Here is a 20,662-nt window from a genome sequence, read left to right on the forward strand (position 1 = left end):
AGGGGGAAATTTCCAAAAATTATTATTATACACTTTTTTTAGTACTTGTCTTTTTTTAGGTTACTTTTATGAACTTTTACACCTATTTTCTCAGTTTAATGTATATTTTTCTTAACTTAATAAAAAAAAAATTTCTTTTAGCAGACCATGGAGGTGCGAGATAAAACAGCATATTTGCCTTTTTCACACTCGGCGTTAAAAAACAATTGAATAGCTTTTTCCGCTGAGGGTTCGCAGCCAGCCTATACTTTAACATTGACAAACGCTTGGAGCGTGATAACACCGTTTCGGTAAAAAAAAAAAAAAGATTAGAATTGCGTGAGAAGTTTTCGCGCTCGAAAATAAGGTAAAATAGCAAAAAAATTACTTTGCACGCTCGAACTTCCAAACTCGCTAACAATTGAATACCCCCCTAGCTATCATTTATTTAGTACATTCTACAAAATGACAGCTAGAATCTGATTGGTTGCTATAGGCAACATCTCCACTTTTCAAACCCGTCTGAAAACTCTCAGCTTGATACATTTACCCCCTAGTCTCATTCCATCTGCCTAGAGGTTGAAATGCCTGCCACACACAGCAATAGAACTTCTTATTCTGATGTGTTTTGGAATAAATTTACTTTTTACTTTGTGTCCATATTTGCAAAAGAAATGGAGTGTTTGCCAAATATGTGGAATTGTGCAATTTGCATGTCCTCAGGGAAACATAAATTGTGTTTCCCATGGTCTTTCTTTCCTCTCTGTTTTTTTTCTGAATTGGTTTTATGGGAAATTAAAGGAAAGCATTCACCCATAACTAAAAGTGACATGTAGGCTAGGTGCGTACTGTCATTTAATTGCGGTTAAGATATTCATCTCTTACTTCAGGTTTACATTTTCATTTTTAGCTGAGACACTACACCCGTGTGTCAGCGTTACATGGAAATACCCTGTGCTATTTACTGTCCTCTGTGTATAACCTTTCCAACTTCTGTTTATTCTTTCAGATTAGGTAAAGTTGTTAAGGGATGGAGGAATGTAAGAAAAAAATCCCAAGATCTCAAGTAAACTACTGCAAGAAAATAAGATACTTAAAGGAAAACCATTGTTAAAAAAAATCAATTGTTCATACCGTTATCTGTATATAGACAGGTAAACACATTGCTTCCAGTCCATGGGATTTTTTATTGGTCTGCTCAGTTTTTCTGGGATAATACTACCATTGGTTAATGTCATAAATTATGCAAATACATCCATATTTATGCAAAATGTGTTATTCTGGGATTTCAAAACCATATACCAAGACAGTGCATGAATTCTACAGGACAGCCTTGTCATAACTCCCAACATTTACAAAATCAGGGCACAATTAACAGCCATGCTACAACCACCCAAGCTCACTCTGGTCAAAACTCTGCCCACTTTCATGTCAACAAGGAGAGTTAAGAACATACTGATTCCAAAGTAAACAACTTTTCACTACAATATCCTGTATGATATACACTAGTGTATACCTTATTGAGGAAATGATCAGAGGAGCTAAAGCTACATTTCTATCAAATTCTAAAAGTTCTTTGTGTTCATGAATTGCATCATTCAGTTTTTTGATACACTAACTACCATCAAGCAATGTTTTTATTGTGCAATGTAGCATGACAGCAAACCGCTCAGTGAACTGAGCTGTTGCTGTCTTGCTGAGTTGGGTCAAACCAGAGAGTCTCAAATCCAGCATCTGAATTTATACATTAGCAACCGTATAAAATGTGGAAATGGTGCCTATCAATATACTACTTGATTTTCATCAACAGCAGTGATATACTTCACAGAACCTCATGTGCGGCCCTCTAGCCTTCAAAAGAGTTACACATTACCATTAATCTCAGATAAGGTACATATAAAGGCACACAACTCCTCGTACTCTGCGCTTTTCTTTTTACCTCCCCCCTCTGCATAGCTTGCCCCTCGCTAAATGAAAAATATTTTTTTTCTAAAGTGCAAAAAAATTAAGCCCCAAAATAGCCACTGCACTCTCACATGAAATCAGACCCACAGTGACTTATTCAATAGAAGTCAGAGTGGGGACATAAACCTGCAAGGATCTGGGAGCCACAGGTGAAAGTTTGGCACACTTTGTAGATTTTTGGTCAGTGACAGAAATGTGCATGTTAGTAAAAGTAAAAAAATCTGTCTTCTAACACATGTTGCCCACTCTTCATTTAGTGTCTCTTATTTAACCTTCTGAAACACTGCTCGTTCAACCATCATTTATGTCTTAAAGGGTTTTTTGTTACATTCAGACTAATAATGTGTTGTACACTCCCTTCTACAATTTGTGATAAATATGTTGCTTTATATTTATGGCTTTCTCTGCTTTCAGCCATACATCTATATCATCAGAGACAACTGTTCATTTTGGTTACCTTTGGTTATAATACAGCTCTGCTTTACTCTCTGCATAGAGAGATAACTACATAGAGCACTAGTTAATATGTAGTAAAGCAATAAAACAACATCAGAGAAGCTGGTGAGAGATCCTAATAAGGTATGCAATGTTTAGAATGCTGATATTCCATTGCTGCATATGTACAGCATTTGTCACACACCAGGCTCTCAGGTCCTGTCACTTACATCTCCGATGTCTTTCTGAGGTGTCCCTGCGATTCACAAGCTCTACTGGTTTCAGATCTCTCTGCAAGATGCTGCCCAATCTGTCTGCACTGCAGAGATCCATCCAGAATCAGTGTATAGGTGCTGCCATCTTGGATTCAGTCACATGATTCCTCTCAGCCAATCAGGGGATATAAGTCTCCACTCCAGGTTTCCCTCCAAAAACCAGTCCCTGGGTGCCTTCCATCTTGGATCTAGTCACCTGATCTATCTCAGCAACTCAGAGTGCTACCAGCATTCAGGTTCCAGTCCGGTTCAGCAATCCAGTTCCTGCCTGGTCTCCTCTGCTAGTCTATCACCACCTGTACCGGTCCTTTCATTTTCATGCAAAGGAACGTAATCAGACTGCCCAGTTTTGTGTATCTAGTCACCAGCCTAACTCCAGAGACACCACCCAGTCTGCGTACAGACAGCTCCTCAGGCGTAACACCTATTTTGGAATGTCATGCAGAAATAGTCTGTGTAATTGCACTCATTAATTATTGGTGTATCCTTCGATCCATTTGTGTGGTATCTGAGTAGAGGGTTCAATAGGAATATATTCAACACCCTCAGTTTCCTTTTGAGTGACAGGACTGGATGTGCTGTCCCCTGAACTGAAAGCAGAGGTCGAGATACACTGAAACAGACGTTCAATGTATCTGATATATATACGAACAATTGGAAAAAAAACATTGTTCTCTATAGTTCACTCATTTCATAATTAGGGTCTGAGTTGTAAGCTTGTGAGCAGTGCCTTCTTACTTCTTTGTCTGTATTACCCGGTTTTGTACTGTATATTGCTGTGTTTGTCCCGAATTGTAAAGCACTATGCAATTTGTGGCGCTATATAAATAAAAGTTGATGATGACGATGATGGTGAGTTGAAGTCCTGGGTGGACTGGTTATGGTGGCCACTTTCAACAGTTAAATGTGGTGGAAAGGGCTTTCTGCACAATACATGGAGCTTAACCATCCCTTCAGGTTTGCAGCCGTCGGCACGCTTGGAGAGGCCTACTACATGAATGTTGCTGCAGGTTAGGTGGTCCTCACTACATTGCTGTATGTAATTCATCTCTTGCTGGAGTTGTAACACATCTGAGGACAAGCTCTATGTCACCTTGCTCTGCACACCAGAATTGATCATGTTTCTCTAACATACCCCCCAAATGTACCAATTTAGGTGGGACAGTCCCAACTAGAAGCAACCCTTGAAGGAGACACTGCTGGAATAAAAATGTGTTGCGGTGGAAGCCGCAGAGAGGTTAAAGATAATGAGTATGGAGAAGTGACCATTAAACTTTGCTTTAAGTAGATCATTTACCACTTTTGTGAGTGCAGTCTTAGTGAAATGTTGGGGACGGAAGCCTGATTGCATAGGTGGTTGTGAACAAGTCTATCAATAGTTTGTAGGCAAAGGGGAGGAGAGAATGGGGAGGTAGTTGGATAGAAAAGCCAGGTGGAGAGATGGTTTCTTTAGGATTGGTGCGATGAGCTTGTGTCTAATGGAGGAAGAAAATGTGCCAGTGGAGAGAGACAGGTTTAAGAAGTGAGCTAGAGATGGGTATGCAGTAAGGGAGATGGAGCAGAGAAGTTGGGAGGGAAGAGGGGCAGGTCATATTGAGATGAGTGCAGAGATTTCATCTTTGGTTACTGGAGAGAATGAACTGAGGATAGGTTGGGGAGTGTAGTAAAAAGTGGGGTGTGTGGGATTTGGCATGACAACCAGCAGAAAATAAATTTTCATTCAAATGTGCAACATGACTTGTTTGTGGAAAGAGGTGTTTCTTGATTCTATAAATTGATGGCTGCAGGTCTTAGGGATGTGGATGCCCCATACTGCTGAAAACAGAAAAGAAACTGCTTTGAATCTAAAAGCTGAATTCAACAAAAATAATAAAAATAAAAACATGTTTCTATACTCGTGATTATATTCAAGCAAGTAGTGTGCCTTTAGAAACATGTCACTAAATATATTCCCTACTTTTCCTAATTTATTTTTGATACCTAATGTGTAATTTCTTTAGTTTAGTGAAAGTTGTAGAGGCTAGAAATTAGAAGTTATCTTGACACTTTTTCCTCTTCATTTTATTATTTGTTATTACAGTGTCCCCAAGTAGGTCAATTCAGACTTTGGGGTGCACTACAAAAATGTTTTTATTTTTACAAATTGGATCCTGTAGGGACTTAGACCATGTTGGGGTGAGTGGCACATATAAAGTTGTCAAGTGCTACAGAAATGTAAAGATCAGGCCTGTTAATAGTGGGCTGCTATTTAAATGAGCAAAACTTGATTCAGACAAACTTAGACAGTGTGCTCTGTTTCTAAAGAATCACAGGGTTTTTCCGATGACATACTGTCATGACAAATGCCTTCTCAGTTGTGGTGTATACTCAGAAATATGTGCACCTTTTTGGCCGCACAGCTCATCTTTAACCACGCTGGTTGTTTTTATAATGTAGTAAAACAGAGGGACACATTTATGGGGCTCATTACATTTATTTTAATGGTAACATAATCCTGGCACAATTTGTTAATTGAGTCTGTGGCTCACTGCACAAAGTCTACCTTGCAGTAATGCAATGATCTGGGTTTAAACCCAGGTACACCCATGAAATATATGTCAAGAGTCTCTACATATGTCATATAATATGTGTGTGACAGAATTCCCAATTTAAAACCACTGAGAGAGCGTAATGAACGAAGTGGTTTTTATTTAACACCGGTTACAAAGGTTTCAGGATGCAGTACAGTAGGGTATGGCAGAAATAGCAAAAGAACTCAGTAAACAACAGATGCAGAGTGCGATGTTGTACAGGACTTTACCACGAAGTAGCGGAGATGACACACAAGGTGTGATGGTATGCGGAGTAAGGCACTGAAGGTAACAGGCACAGGATGCGATGATCTGCAGGGCTTTACTATGAAGTAGTGGAGACTGCTAGTAACAATCTGTAACAGGTTAGTCCTCTGTAACACTGGGGAGCTGAAACTAGGTATTGGTGGTAATACTCTGCAGCAAGATGATGCAGAAACACTGAAGAGCTGAAAGCAGGTACAGAGTCACAGACAAGCCAAGTCAGGGGTCACAGGAAGAGGTTGGACGAGCAGAGGTCAATACCAGGGGATCAATCAGGATAGAACACAGGTAATGGCAACAGATGATTTGGCCAAGACTGCAGAGACAAGCAGTCTTTTATAGGCCAGAGGTAGGTGTTAAGCATCCCGGAGTAATGAGGCAGCTCTGGCAGGTAAGAGAGCAGTCTGAGTACCACAGTGGTACTACAGGCAGGATGCAGTTCATGACAGTATGGTAGGGAATTTATATTATAAGCGCCCATGGGGCACAGACTGATGGTTGACTACATATTCTCTGTATAATTCTGCATAATACGATTGGTGCTGTATAAATATATAATAATAAATGAATAAATAATGATAATAAGATAGAAGTGTTGTATGTAAATTGCCAACAGTACAGGAGAAGAAATTAATTTTTTGCACTATAGATAAAGAAATATTGCCCATCTTTGTCCCAAAATGTATTTAACTTACCTATAAACACCTCATTAGAATACTGTAAATGAGTGGCATGATATACTTAACCAATCCAGTTTCTACTGAAAGACAGTAGTCTGCTCCAAAGCAGGTGGGTGTCCTGCAGGTGCACAATATCAGGGGTCTTTTTTTTCTGGTTCCATTTTACTATTTAGACCTTAATTCTTTATGTCAACAGTTTTAGAATAGATTAATCCTTTACACAGGTACATAAAATAGACTAGGATTTAATGTCAGTTCTGCTATACCTATATGAATAAACACTATATCATAGTGTGCAATTAACTATAAAAACAAGGGCAAAACTGAATACAACCCCACATCCCACTCTATTATTCTATACTATGCACCCCACCCTACTATGGTCAGTTCCATCTTCACTCATCTCGACTTGCAGAAAGATACCCCAGTGATAGAGATACAGGAATATGATGACAACGCAAATTGTGAATGAGATTAATGATATGCACTACCTGGAAAAATAAAGAGCTAAAGATCAAGGCAGGTAACTTGGAAGATACATGAGCATATCCGTATAATGAGGTATATATGTACTAGCCAAACAAGTTCTGTTGGGGGGTGATAATAGTAGACACCTTGGTTGACATTAGGGATGGATCAGTCTACTCAGGGAGACCAACAAAAGGAAGTTACACCGATACTGTCTATTTTCTTGCAGGTCCAAGAGTTGGGTGCGCACCTTGGCAAGGCGTTGCTTGTGTAGCTGAAATCATCCCGCAAATTAGAGCCCCTTTGTTCCACCTTAGGCTAGGCGCACACTACAGAAATTTTCTCCCAATGTGTTATCTATAAAGATTTTACCAACAACTGATTAAAAAGGCCCCAAACAGCATGACGATTCATGTGTACACTAAACACGTTTTACAAGATTTACCTTCAGATCTGTGCTCTTCGTCTGTCATAACCATCTGCTGCAAAGATCATGATTGTGTAAACTTTATGGAGATCCTGATCGTTAGTGCATACAAACTGCAGTATTGGAACGACATTGTTCCATTGATGAACAAGAGTTTCTAGTCAGTTTGAAAATCTCAATCAATGATTTCATGTGCTTTGGAACGATAATCGTTCATTGTTTCAGGGTACACACTATTGCGATATAGGGCCAATCAGTCGTTTGTCGTCTGACTGACCCAATAATCAGCTGAAAACACTGTAGTGTGTACCTAGCCTTAGTGACTCTTTCCCTTGTATTTGGAGCAGCTTGACAATTTCAGGATGCGTTAGATTTTATTTCCTTTGTACACAAGATGAGTGTAGTTTCAAATTGTTGAAAAACCACCATCTGTACTTTAAGGGTGTATGGTTCTGGGTCACCTCTTGAAGTGGTGATATAATTCTAGTCAACCCTTCTACATTTTTCCATTTGTCCATTTGACATATTCTGGGAGTCATATCAAACAGGCAGGCAACATAAGCTATTGGATGCTAATTTTCCAGATAAGAAAACATTCTAAGGATGGGGCACCCTCTAGTGTGCACTGTTTGGAATTGCTGTTTTATAAATGAATGAAAATTCAATGCCACCTGGCTAAACAGGTAAGAAGAAGTTTGCAGAGTTAGCAGTACTCAGCTGACAGGTAAATAAATAGTGAAAATTCCCCTATTTAGAAGAAGTGGGTATTGAACTGTGGGCACCAGGAGACTCCACAACTAATGTGCCATGTAACTGTAAGCTGTGTTAATTCACTTGGACCACAGAAAAAGATTGTAATCATGAAAGGAATTGGACTTTCCTCATTATCATAATAGTAGGGTAAATTCCCAAATGTTATTATTGAGGGGGTACATTATTAACATCAAGACTAGAGTTGGAAACACTCAATAAAAAAAGCATTCCAATAATAATTTATTATTTTATCTGATTAAAAATCAACTTTTGTTAGCTCATTGATTGGCAAAAAGCTTTTATTCCAAAGATTATACAGGCGAAATATTAAAACTGATAAAAGAAAGTTGTGAATGAAGAAATAAAAATATATGTGTATTATAATCAATCAGACTCTTCCAAATCTATGGAGAGTGGTGGTTACAGTAAAGAGGAAAGTGGATGGTAACAAGTTGGAAGACAGTCCCTGGATTAAGGGATGGTGTTGAGAAGTCTGTATAAATTAACCACTGTGTGCCTACAGACATGATAAGAAGGGAGAGGCTGTTGAATCCTGTAAGCAGTTATGGAACTACTGTACCCAGCAAGCATTGGTATGTAACTTGCCACTATTACAACTTGCTGTGCTAAAGTGCTGTGCAGGAGGAGTGAGGACTTGAGAGAGTTTGACTTGAGAGATGGGCTAGCACTCAACTTTTACACTGCACCACCTGTGCTCACAATTAAGTGACACTGGGGGGTAAATGTATGAACCTCCGGATTCTTCAACTCCGGCGAGTTCAGCGTCTTCAGCGCTTAAATTTAAAGCGGCGCTGCATTGTAAAGGAAAGTTTCCCTTTACAAGGCAGCGCCGCTTTAAATTTAAGCACTGAAGACGCTGAACTCGCCGGAGTTGAAGAATCCGGAGGTTCATACATTTACCCCTGGGTCTGATTCATTAAGGAAGGAAAGCAAAAAAATTAGTAAATTCGTATCTTGGCAAAACCATGTTGCATTGGAAGGGGAGCTAAATTTAAAATGTGGGGACAGATTTATAGTTGGGATAGGGCATGTCCTAGATCAACTTTAAATTGTAAGTGTAAAATAAAGCTATAAAGTATTTGTGTGCTGCATGAAAAAACAGCCAGTATTTAACTTATGTGCAAAATAATAAACTAATATGCACCCCTTGCATTGTAACCAGGAGAAAACATACAAATTTTTTTGCTTTACTTTCCTTAATGAATCATACCCATTGTATTAAACACCCATGTATGAGGGGGACCTCTGGTCCTTTAATGCCCTCACCCACCAGCAAGCCAAGCTAAGGAGAGGTAAAGGAATGGGGTATGTCATAATTACACCTTGGCTTCTGACATCCCAAAACTGCATACAGTACCAGGGGGTTCACACATAATGTATTGTACCTCTGCTGTAATGGTACCTTCTCTCCAAAATGGTACATGCCATGCATCAAAGTACATAGAATGCCGGTCTCATTATCGCCAGAACTTCAAAGGATATCAATATCCCTCTCTCATTCACATGGCTGTTACAGCCTCTGTTGTGCATTGCCCCAATGGAAAACCGCCTTTGTTTTCCTGCAACAGAAAAAGAGCATACTAGCGCATTTCAATGAAACAAGCAGCCACTGCTGAGACACAGCGAGCTGGACCAAGTTGGTTGTTTTCTTGCGTTAACTTTCTGTAGTTCTGCCTGTGTTATTAGTAAATTATTGGCAGTTTGTGGCTGGCAAACAGGATTTTCTGTGGAATAAGCTAACACACTTTGCCATCTTCCACATGGCTGATCAGGACACACCCCAAGGGCTGAATAGTTTATTCAAATTCAGCTGGCTTTGCATACTTTTTCCCTACGGCACCCAGATGCAAAAATTGCTCTTGTTTGTTTTATCATAATTTTCATTTTCATTTTCATTTTCTGGATTGTCTTCTTGTTTTCAATTTCATGTTTTAAAGATGTAAGTAATAATTTGGAAAAAATATTATCTACATGATTTTATATTGTAGCAGTTGGGAACTCAAGAGCATTTTTTTGTGCTATGAACCATAATTAATTTACAATTTTACTGCTATCAGGATGTTGTCTAAAGTAATCAGCTAGCATACTGATATGTTTTACAGTGGAAAATGTGTATTGATGGAGGAGGTCAAACATTGTTGGTGTTATTTACAACAGACCAGCACAGTGAGAAACCTTTTTTGATGCCTGTTTTGTGGTGTCCCTGCCTGTCTTTTTGTATCTGCCCTTGACCTTGTGTCTCAATATAAATGCCATTGTGTCTCAATATAAATCCCTTTGTGCCTTGGAGCCAGACTTTTCAAGTCCTCATTCTTCTCTCCTCCTGTTTTTCTACAATCTGTCCTCTTGACCCTGTCCCCTCCAAGTTCCTCCACTCCCTCTCTCTCAATGCTTGTCATCACCTTGATCACCTCTTTAACCTGTCTCTCTCCACTGATATCTTCCCCTTGGCCTTCACACATGCTCTCATCTCCCCTATTCTCAAAAAAACCCTCTCTTGACCCATCATCTCTCTCCAACTTTCGCCCCTTGTCTCTGCTTCCCTTTGCGTCTAAAATTGTCAAACGACTTTTCTTCAATCGTCTGACTCATTTTCTCTCCTCACACTCTCTTCTTGAACATCTCCAGTCTGTCTTACATTCTCTTCATTCAACTGAGCCTGCCCTTGCTAAAGTAACAAACGATTTGCTCTCAGCCAAGTCCAAAGGTCACTTCTCCCTTCTCACACTCTTCGACCTCTATGCTGTTTTTGACACTGTCGATCATTCTCTTCTCCTCGCCACTCTTCACTCTCCAGGTTTACCTCATATCTCTCTGGCCGCTCTTTTAGCGTCTCTGCTTCCGGCTCCCCCCTTACCTCTTTCTGTTGGAGTCCCCCAAGGCTTTGTCCTTGGTCCTCTGTTCTTCTCTCTCTACACCATCTCTCTTGGTGAACTTATTCAGTCAATACCACCTCTATGCTGATGACATGCAAATCTATCTTTTCTACCCTGACCGCTCTCCCGCATTCCTAACCCAAGTATTTAGCAGTCTCTCGGCTGTAACTACCTGGATGTCACATCGCTTCCTCAAACTCAACATCTCCAAATCCGAGCTCATCATCTTTCCTCCCACCAATGTTGCTGTCCCTCTTGGTTGACAACATAACTCTCTCTTCTGTCATCCAAGCCTGCTGCCTTGGAGTCACCCTTGACTCTGTCCTCAGCTTTACCCATCATATCCAGTCCCTCACCAAATCCTGCCACCTCCTCCTCCGTAACATCATGAAAATCCATCCTATTCTCTCTCAGGGAGCAGCCAAAATCCTGTTTCATTCACTCATCATTTCTCGCCTCGACTATTGCAACCTCCTTCTCACTGGCCTTCCTGTCTCTCACTTGTATGACCTTCAATCCATACAGAATTCTGAGGCTCAGCTCATCTTCCTTTACTATCACTCCTCTTCCGCTTTTGCTCTGCGTAAATCCCTTCATTGGCTCCCCATCCATTTCAGAATTCAGTTCAAGCTCCTTACTCTCACTTGCAAACCCTTACCAACACTTCTCCACCTTACATCTTTGACCTTGTCTCGAGGTACATACCTACCCGTCCACTCGCTCCGCTTCTGATCTCCGCCTCAATTCACCTCTCATTAATTCCCCATATTCTCACCTCCAAGACTTCTGCCGTGCTACCCCCATTTTTTGGAAATCCCTACCCCGCCTCACTTGACTCTCCCCCAACCTTCATCCTTCAAATAATCACTCACCTTTTCGAGCTCAACTATCCTACCACCTCCTGACCATCTAATTCATCACCTCCTCTTCCTTTGCCTGTCATCTCCATTTTCTTCCAACTAGTCCTACTGTTTCTCACAACTCCACCATCTAGAATGAAAGCTCTCATGGCCAGGGTCCTCACTACCTATTGTCCCATGTATGTTGGCTGTCTGACTCCCTTGTGCGTCCTGTCATGTATTTTGCTGCACTCCGTGTGAGTCCCCAGAGCACTATTCACACTCTTCTGTGCTACATATGTGTATTACCTCATCTATTTTTTACTAGCTTCAGTGTCTGGCGCTACGGGACGTGTGGAGCCTCATAAATAAATAAATAATAATATAAAAAAATATAACAGCTTTTGCAGAAGCTCAGTGTTTCTCTGAATGATGTGCAAGATTGGGGAATACTGTATACCTAATGGTCTAAATGCAGTTGCAAGGAGCAATGAAAATGAGAGGTAAAGGGATATACACTATATGGAGAAAAGTATTCGGACGCTTGACCATTACATCAACAGGGACTGTAATAACTTTGAATTCATATACTTTAATATGGAGTTGGTCCCCTTTTGCAGAGATAACAGCTTCCACTCTTCTTGGAAGGCTTTCCACAAGATGTTGGAGTGTTTCTGTGGAAGTTTGTGCCCAATGCATTCTGTAAAGCATTTATGAGGTCAGGCACTGATGTTGGATGCTCGCACTGATGCTCGCAATCTCTGTTCCAGTTCATCGCAAAGATGATGTTCAATGAGGTTGAGGTCAGGGCTCTGTGCAGGCCAGTCAAATTCTTCCATCAAACCATGTCTTTGTAGTCCTTGATTTTTTCATTGGGGCACAGTAATGTTGGAATAGAAAAGTGCCTTCCAGAAACTGTTGCCACAAAGTTGGAAGCATAGCATTGTCCAAAATGACTTGATATGCTGAAGCATTAAGATTGCCCTTCACTGGAGAAAAGGGGCCTAGCCCAAACCATAATAAACAGCCCCATACCATTATCCCTCCTCCACCAAACTTCACAGTTGACATAATCCAGTCAGGCAGGTATTGTTCTCCCGGCAGCCGCCAAACCCAGACTTGTTCATCTGACTGCCAACAGTGAAGCGTGATTTGTCACTCCACAGAACACGTTTCCACTGCTACACAGTCCAGTGTCGGTGTGCTTTACACCACTCCGTCTGATGCTTGGCATTAGTCCTGGTGATGTGAGACTTGCATGCAGCTGTTCGGCCATGGAAACCCATTCCATTAAGCTCCCGCCGCACAATTTTTGTGCTTACATTAATGCCAGTGGATGTTCGGAACTCTTCAGCTATGGAATCAGCAGGGCGTTGGTGACTTTTACACACCATGCGCCTTAGCAGTCGTTGACCCTGCTCTGTGATTTTATGTGGTCTTCCGCTTTGTAGCAGAGTTGCTGTTGTTCCTAAACATAAACCGTTTTATTGAAAAGGTGGCATTCTATCACAGTACCACACTTGAAGTCACTGAACTCTTCAGTACGAACCATTTTGTATCACAAATGTCTGCAAATGGAGACTGCATTGCTAGGTGCTTGATTTTATACACCTCTGGCAACGAGTCTGATTGAAACACCTCAATACAATAATTAACATAATACTTTTTTCCATATAGTGTATTTATTATAGGGCAAACAGAAGCCTATTTAACAAGGATTAACAAGGATTATGGCAGTACAGGTACCATCACAGTCCATGTTCTTTTCTCGCCATGTCAGGTGATGGATGATGGAGAGGTGTGCTTAATGATGACCTAATTAACCCTACCCCCTCACAACTACCAACAGAAAAATAATGGAGAGCCAGGGGATGAGGGAGAGGGCACTATAAGTGTCATCTCCCCCATCCTGCTACATAGAAACTCATATGCACCCTTGTTGGGAAGAGGGGAGTCCCCTCATTCAAATGAGATATGTTCTTAATAGCTATTGTCTGGTCATATGTGATCACCAAACAAAAACCCCCTACACTTCAGAAATTAAGAAGTCCAGGGATGGAGGAGGAGGACACAGATCTCCCCCATCTTGGGTTCAAATAAATCAGAGGTGCCCTCATTTGAAAGAGGGAGGCCAGTTTATTTATTGCTGAAAGGGATGCAGTTGCAGGGTCAGCTCCTTTATGCTCAGGGGGGTAAGTGGGACAGAGATGATGAAATAGAGTATATAAATCTGCAATAATAATTGGCAAAACGAAGAGCCATCTGTAGGGTTTTTAGGTTACTTGTCCTTACCCATTCTTGAATTGCCTGGAGAAGTCCCATGCAGAAATAATATATCCTAAGAAAGGAAGTTTAAAATTTCAAACTCGCACTTCTCCAATATGGCAAACCATTGGTTCTCTTTTAATTTGTGAACAATATGGTAAACATATGCCCGATATTTCCACAAGGATTTAGAATACATTTGTATATCATCCAGGTAGACAACAACAAATCTTCCTAGGTAATATCGGAGTATATTGTTAATAAGGTCTTGGAATACTGCTGATGTGTTACTCAAACCAAATGACATGACCAGGTATTTGTAGTTCCCAGTATGAACGCTAAACACTGCCCTTCACTCATCGCTGTCTACATAACAAGTTATAGGCACCTCTAAGTTCTATTTTAGTGAATATACTTGCTCCTTTAAATTGGTCGAAGAGCTCTGGGATTAATGGGACAGGGTATCTGTTTATAACCGTGATAGAATTCAAACCTCAATGCAAGACAGAGTCCTTCCTACTTCTTAGATACAAAAAAATACACTTGCTTTAATGAAGACTTAGAGAGTCTGATGAACCCTTGTGCCAGGTTGTTATTTAGACTTCTAGAGCTTTGATTTCAGGGAGTGACAAATTGACCCTTAGGTAATATAGACCCAGGTATTAAGTCATTGGTACCATCATATGACATATTGAGGGATGGTAAATAGTCTGCTGCCTCTTTACAGATGACATCTGCGAAACCTTGGCATGCTGCAAGAGGATAAGGGTCCAAAGACAGGTGGCAGACAAGGGTAAAGTTCAATAACAATGTGGGTGTACAGGGTGCGACACACTGGGTCAGACTAAACTAACAACATAATTGGTGGTAGGAAGAGATGGATTAATAAACGCCCCCATAATACTTATTTAGCTCCTACACTTGTGCTATAAACACAAAACTAAGCAGCTGCTGCTTAGCAACCGACTAGATGCCAGAAAACTAGTGAAATAAAGTACGGACCATTTCTAAGCATCCGATTGAGTGAGCGACAGTGTCAGTTGCTTCATCTAATACATATCCGCACAGTGTTTTCTTGCGAAGTTTAGTGTCTCTTTTTGTCTGTTGCGTAGGTGACTGTGCTTCTAAATAGACCCCTTTTGAGTTTTTAAACTTTGTGGAGTTTGCATCTGTGAATATGTTTTGAAGATTGCTTTGGTCTTCTCTAGCTTAATTTTTAGCTTCCCAAACCCAGTCATCAGAACCCCTAACAATGCACCCATGGATCTTTTAAACTGTGTCAGTCACTAATCAATACACCTATGCTCAAGCAAGGAGATATGGAACACGTGCACTGTTTGTGTCCCTTGAGGATTGGATGTGGGAAACACTGGCTCAGGGAAGCAGTTAGTGGTGGCTGACAATGTGGCTTATTAAAATGACTTTTAAAAACCACAAACACACTTTTCTAGTAAATAAGTAAATATGACTGATGAGTGAAAAATGTAATTGATTGCATTTCATGTGCTTTAATAAAAATGTGATTAAATTTGTATTTTACTTACTAATGATTGATCTTCAGTATAGTGATTGAATTAATGTACGTTCCTTAATTTACAGCCATAGCAAAATAATGTATGGTCAATCCGTAATTTGGTTTATATCATTTTTATTCACAAATGTTAATAGTTTCTTATTCACTGTTATGTAAAAGGTTGATGATATAACCATTCAGGTACTTATTATGAGATTGAGAAAACAGGAATTCACATTAACTCATGTTGTGCAGCATGTTGATCATGTTTAATACACTTTTCAGAAACCCTGCACTAGATATTAATGTCTGGCTGTGAATATCAGTGTTTTCAGTCAGTTACGTTAGTGCCAGGGTGATGCCTCCACTTGGCAAACAGCTCTTTAGTTTTATGTTGATTATTTGTTCATTTTACTTTTGATCTTGGAAAAGCAAGCAATTTTACATGGTCTTACTGATCATTTATAGAAAATAAAACCAATACAGACTGCCCTTCTAGTGTATAATATACATTGGACATGTCTGTGGACATATGATTGTGATCTACATATGAGCTGATATAAGCATATATGTAAATAATATATATAAATGTTTTCTTCTATAGGTGCATCAGAACCAGAACACTCTGCGTTGCAACCCAGAGAAGCAGTTTGAAAATTCTGGACAATGCTGCAATAAATGTCAGCCAGGTATGTATTTTCTTACCACTGGTTGCTAGGGAATTTATTTAAAATTAAGTAGCCACATTTGTTGTTTAGTAACTGCATGGTAGATTGCCTGTTTAACAAGCAGGTGAGTGTAATTCGGCAAAAAGATGACACTGACACTGGACGTTATCCCAAAACAATTGTGTTTACATGTATGTAAAAATAAAACACTACACCTGCCTCACATGACCTGACCATTGTATATAATTATAATAAAATTATGTATCACTTGCAGTACAGCCATAGAACACTACACGTGACTTGATACTTTTGTTTAATAAAATTGAACCTAACATGCCCTGGCCTCCTCCGTACTCAAAAGTAGGGAGAGAGAGGGAGAGGGAGAGAGGGAGAGAGAGAGAGAGAGGGAGAGAGAGAGAGACCTCAAGGTTTCGTGTTGGGGCCACTTTGTATTTATTAATGACCTTGGTGATGGTTTAGAGAGCACAGTTTCCAAATTCCCAGGTGATACCCAAGTTTTTTAAAAAAAAAAAAAAAGAAGCAAGATGTAGTTTCTCTTTCATTTGAAAACATTAATATGCACAGTAGCACAAGCTAAGTACTCCTGCGATCATACAAGTTGTCTCTAACATTCAGATGCTTGATTCTCCTGTAGTTTCTTCTAACTAGGCCTGCATGTGGAGGCCTCTAGATCATTTAGATCAGTGTTTCTTAAATCTGGTCCTCAGGACCCCTAACAGTGCAGCTTTTCCCTATCTCCTTGCTTTAGCACAGGTGTATTCATTACTGACACATTGTAACAGATCCACAGGTGGTATAATTATTTCCCTTATGACCAGGAAAACATGCCCTGTTGTGGGTCCTGAGGACTGGTTTGAGAAACAATACTTTAGATTATTTCTTTGTATTTTGTGTTTGCAGAACATATATAGAGACCGTATAATAGTAAATGTAAGTGATACCTTTAGCATTTCAGCCTGGACAATGGCCTGACTGGCACCTATAAAAATTATACACTGTGTGCTGGGCATCAATATGCTCTGAGACAGAATCTGAAAGTCGGCAGTCTTAAGCCCTTTTGCCCATTATGATTATGGGGGACATTAGGGGTAATAAAGTGATTATGTGGCCATATCTGAACATTAGGGACGTGTTAAACTTACATACTATCTAATGAGCAACAATGTATAAAGTTATGGAATCAAGGAGATAATTAGTGAGATTGTGGGAATATGTTATTTTACTTGTTAATAAATATCTATAATCAAGCAGATACATTACAGACTGTCACACAGGGCCGTCTTTCCCCCTGGGCACGCCGGGCAGTTGCCCGGGGGCCCCACAAGCATAGGGGCCCTATAGGCAGGGCCCAATAGAAAAAAAATCTATTCTCCCATGTATCAAGGCACAGCTGTATAGCATGTTATTTTCTGTTTAAACACTGATTTTTGTTGCAGGTACCAGTAAATATAAACTTAATTTTATTGATAATAACATTTTTATTCCTGTGAGTGGTTTTGTAGGTAGGGGCCCAAGTGCACTGCTTTGCTCGGGGGCCCATATTGTTGTTAAGAGGGCCCTGCTGTCACACATTGCAGAAGGTAAACCTGCGTTATGGTCACTGTTCTCACCTGTTTCCCTCTTTCTGCATTCACTTGCTGGGCTGAACTGAGCAGGCACACACCTGGTCTGCTCAATACTTCCTGCAGTCTCTTGATTGGCTAATTACCTGTCAGCTCTGTCTATTTAAAGCACCTGCTTCTCTACCGAGTTGTCAGATCTTCAGGTATACTCTCCTGTTCAGATGTCCTGTTCCCTGGCTCCTGATTGCTGTCTGTTCTCTGAGTCTCCAGCACATCTATCCGCAGATCATCACAGCCTTTGTGACTACTCCACTACCCTCATTGTCGTTGTCGTCGTCGTCATCATCATTACCATTTATTTATACCCTGTGGTAAAGCTCTGCAGATTATTGCTACCTGTTCTCTGAGTCTCCAGCACATCTATCTGCAAATCATCACAGCCTCTGTGTCTATTTCACTATCCTTGTGGTAAACGCACTGCAAGTTATTGCTACCATCGCTAATAGACTCCTGTGTTAATCAGCACACTGCTCTACTGTCTCCTAATCTCTCAGCCATCCTGGTATTCCTCATTCGAAGCATCATCAGTTGTAGTCATGGTTCCCTTCACAGTTTAGCTCATCACCTCCTAGGAGAACTGCAACCTGCGGTCAGGGAGCTGCGAAGACCAAGCGCCTTTGCAGGACCCTCTGGCGAACACCTCCCACTCCGGTACACTCCGTGCCTTCTAGGAGGTAGTGCCAACATGAGCAGACTGTATGGGTACCCCTCTGACCCTAATGGTTGTGACACAGACCAATCCAGTTCAGTGACGTCATAAACGCTGAAGTTATTTTATGTAGAGTGCAAAACTTAAAGTGAGATTCCAGAACTTAATTTACAGTATGCCATTTTATTTGTTACACAACTGTTCCAAATAAATATTGTTATTAACTTGTCAAAGAAGAAAACCTTTTTTTTATTATCTTCTGTCATCCCCATCCTGAGATGACGATAACATAACAAAGATTTGCAGCAGAACCGCAATACTGGTGAGCCCTGACGAATATTACAGCTGGCAGAGGTTACTGCCAGCGATAGCAGTGCTATCGGCAGGAGTACTCCCTTGATGTATAAGGCAAAGCCTTATCGCCAGAGATAACACCTATTTTCTTCAGCCATAGGACTTTTGCCCATTGACAGATAATGGTTTTTATGTAGCTTTAACAATTTCCGAAAAATGTTGTATATAGCAGTTGTCCAATCAGTTACATTAAGTACAAATTGTTTTGCTTTTTTTTAACCCAGGAACACACATGGTTACCAAGTGCACTTCTGCTAAAAACACCAGTTGCAGTCCATGTGGCCCAAATGAGTATATGAGTGTTTGGAATGATGATATCAAATGTGCAGTTCATATGTTGTGTGATCCAGGTAAGTGAACCATTTACTTCCTTACCTTTGCATTTATTCAACTGTAATTGCATAGTAAAGGTGATAAAGTAAATAACACAGCCCATTTAGAAGGATATTTTTATATGCATTAATTAAATCGGATGCAAAGGAAAAAGTTGGTGTTGCTTATAGCAACCCATTAATTTTTAAATATCATTTATCAAACATAGTTTAGAAAATGATATCAAGCCTCAAATCGGCTACAATGGACATCTCATTCTCCTATTGTATGAAGGTACATAAATGTCCCTTATTGGAGGAGATTCAATTGCCAGGAAAAAGCAAACATCGCACTGCACACGTTGCCGTCAATTGTGGTAAGATTCTCCACTCAAAATGAGAGGAGATTCCAGACAGTACATCGGCGCGAGGTGACTCCACAAATGTTCCAGAGGCACCTCGAGCTAAATTGAGCCCTCATTGTGTCTAAACATCTGAGCAACTGTAAGTGTAGACTGTTAGATGTATCAATTGTATCTGAATAGATGTGACTTTTCTCGCTGTAGCTGTGTTGAAGATATGTTTTCATTTGTTCCAGAATTAAATTTCCAGATTTCCCATGGTCTTCCTTCATATATCCATTTTTGTTATTAATAGATATATATATGCGCCCATGCCTAGATCCGGGACATACGCCATTAAAAGCTGCCACTCCATCTTCGAACACAAAGGACACTTACTACAGCCTACGATTTCAGGGCAGGGAAGGGGTGTTTTGCTGTAGCCAATGTACAGTAAGGCCGTGCCAAAATCGAGCACGCGCAGCCACGTCTCAATCAAGCTCTGTGCATCGCAAAGTCCTGATCAGTAGAGATGACAGTCTCGTATGCATGCTGTAACGTATTTGCAATCAGGAGCACCAGTAAAAATGTATTTTATGCTCAGTAGGCATGCATAATATCTTATTAAATGTACTTTATGCTCAGTAGGCATGCATAATATCTTATTAAATGTACTTTATGCTCAGTAGGCATGCATAATATCTTATTAAATGTACTTTATGCAGAAAATATTTTTTTCTGTGCATTCTTTTGTTGCAAATTTATAATCCACATAGGTATTGGATGTACCCTGCTGTGTTTTGTGTAGTAGAGCACAGGAGACCTAAATCTGAATTCATCAGAGCACATATCTTCAGTTCTGTTCCTTGTTGAATTCGGGAGTACGCAGAGCCAATTCACATCATACTTGCCTACTCTCCCGGAATTTCTGGGAGGCTCCTGATTTTCGGGGAGTCCTCCCGGATCCTAAAAATGCCAATATTCACAGCATTGAATATCAGGGGTGGGGCTTAATTGTGTCATTAAACCCCCCCCCCCACTATTCCATGCCGATTCCTGCATTTTTAGTGAGATGGAGCTATGGTGATGCAAATACATCACCACGCCCCCTCCTCCTACCCCTGTCACATGACCTGTCCTCCCAGAGCACAGAAAGTCCTCCCAGAGTCAGAAAGTCGGAAAAGTATGATTTACATGCGTTTTTGAACAAGCGCACGGTGCGCTCAAAATGAGCAACTTGATGAATCTGGCCCAATGTGTTTTAATGCACAAAAATGTTATCAAATTGCTTCCAGCTTGAAATTTCCTCTGTCAGAAACACCTTTAAGAAATGGAAATTAAGGAAAGCTGTTAAATTCAAGCAAGA

At 40.4% G+C, this 20,662-nt stretch overlaps 1 protein-coding gene across 1 annotated transcript in view; it reads left to right on the forward strand.

The window, feature by feature from the left end:
• The window catches only part of TNFRSF11A (TNF receptor superfamily member 11a), a 78,528-nt gene that overhangs the window by 40,461 nt on the left and 17,405 nt on the right, over positions 1–20,662 (forward strand). The window contains exons 2-3 of the mRNA XM_075212948.1: positions 15,935–16,019; positions 18,869–18,994. Coding sequence (XP_075069049.1) covers positions 15,935–16,019; positions 18,869–18,994 — 211 coding nt within the window. The remainder of the gene's footprint in view (positions 1–15,934; positions 16,020–18,868; positions 18,995–20,662) is intronic.

The sequence above is a fragment of the Mixophyes fleayi genome, chromosome 5 (assembly GCF_038048845.1).
Source record: "Mixophyes fleayi isolate aMixFle1 chromosome 5, aMixFle1.hap1, whole genome shotgun sequence".
Lineage (NCBI taxonomy): Eukaryota > Metazoa > Chordata > Amphibia > Anura > Limnodynastidae > Mixophyes > Mixophyes fleayi.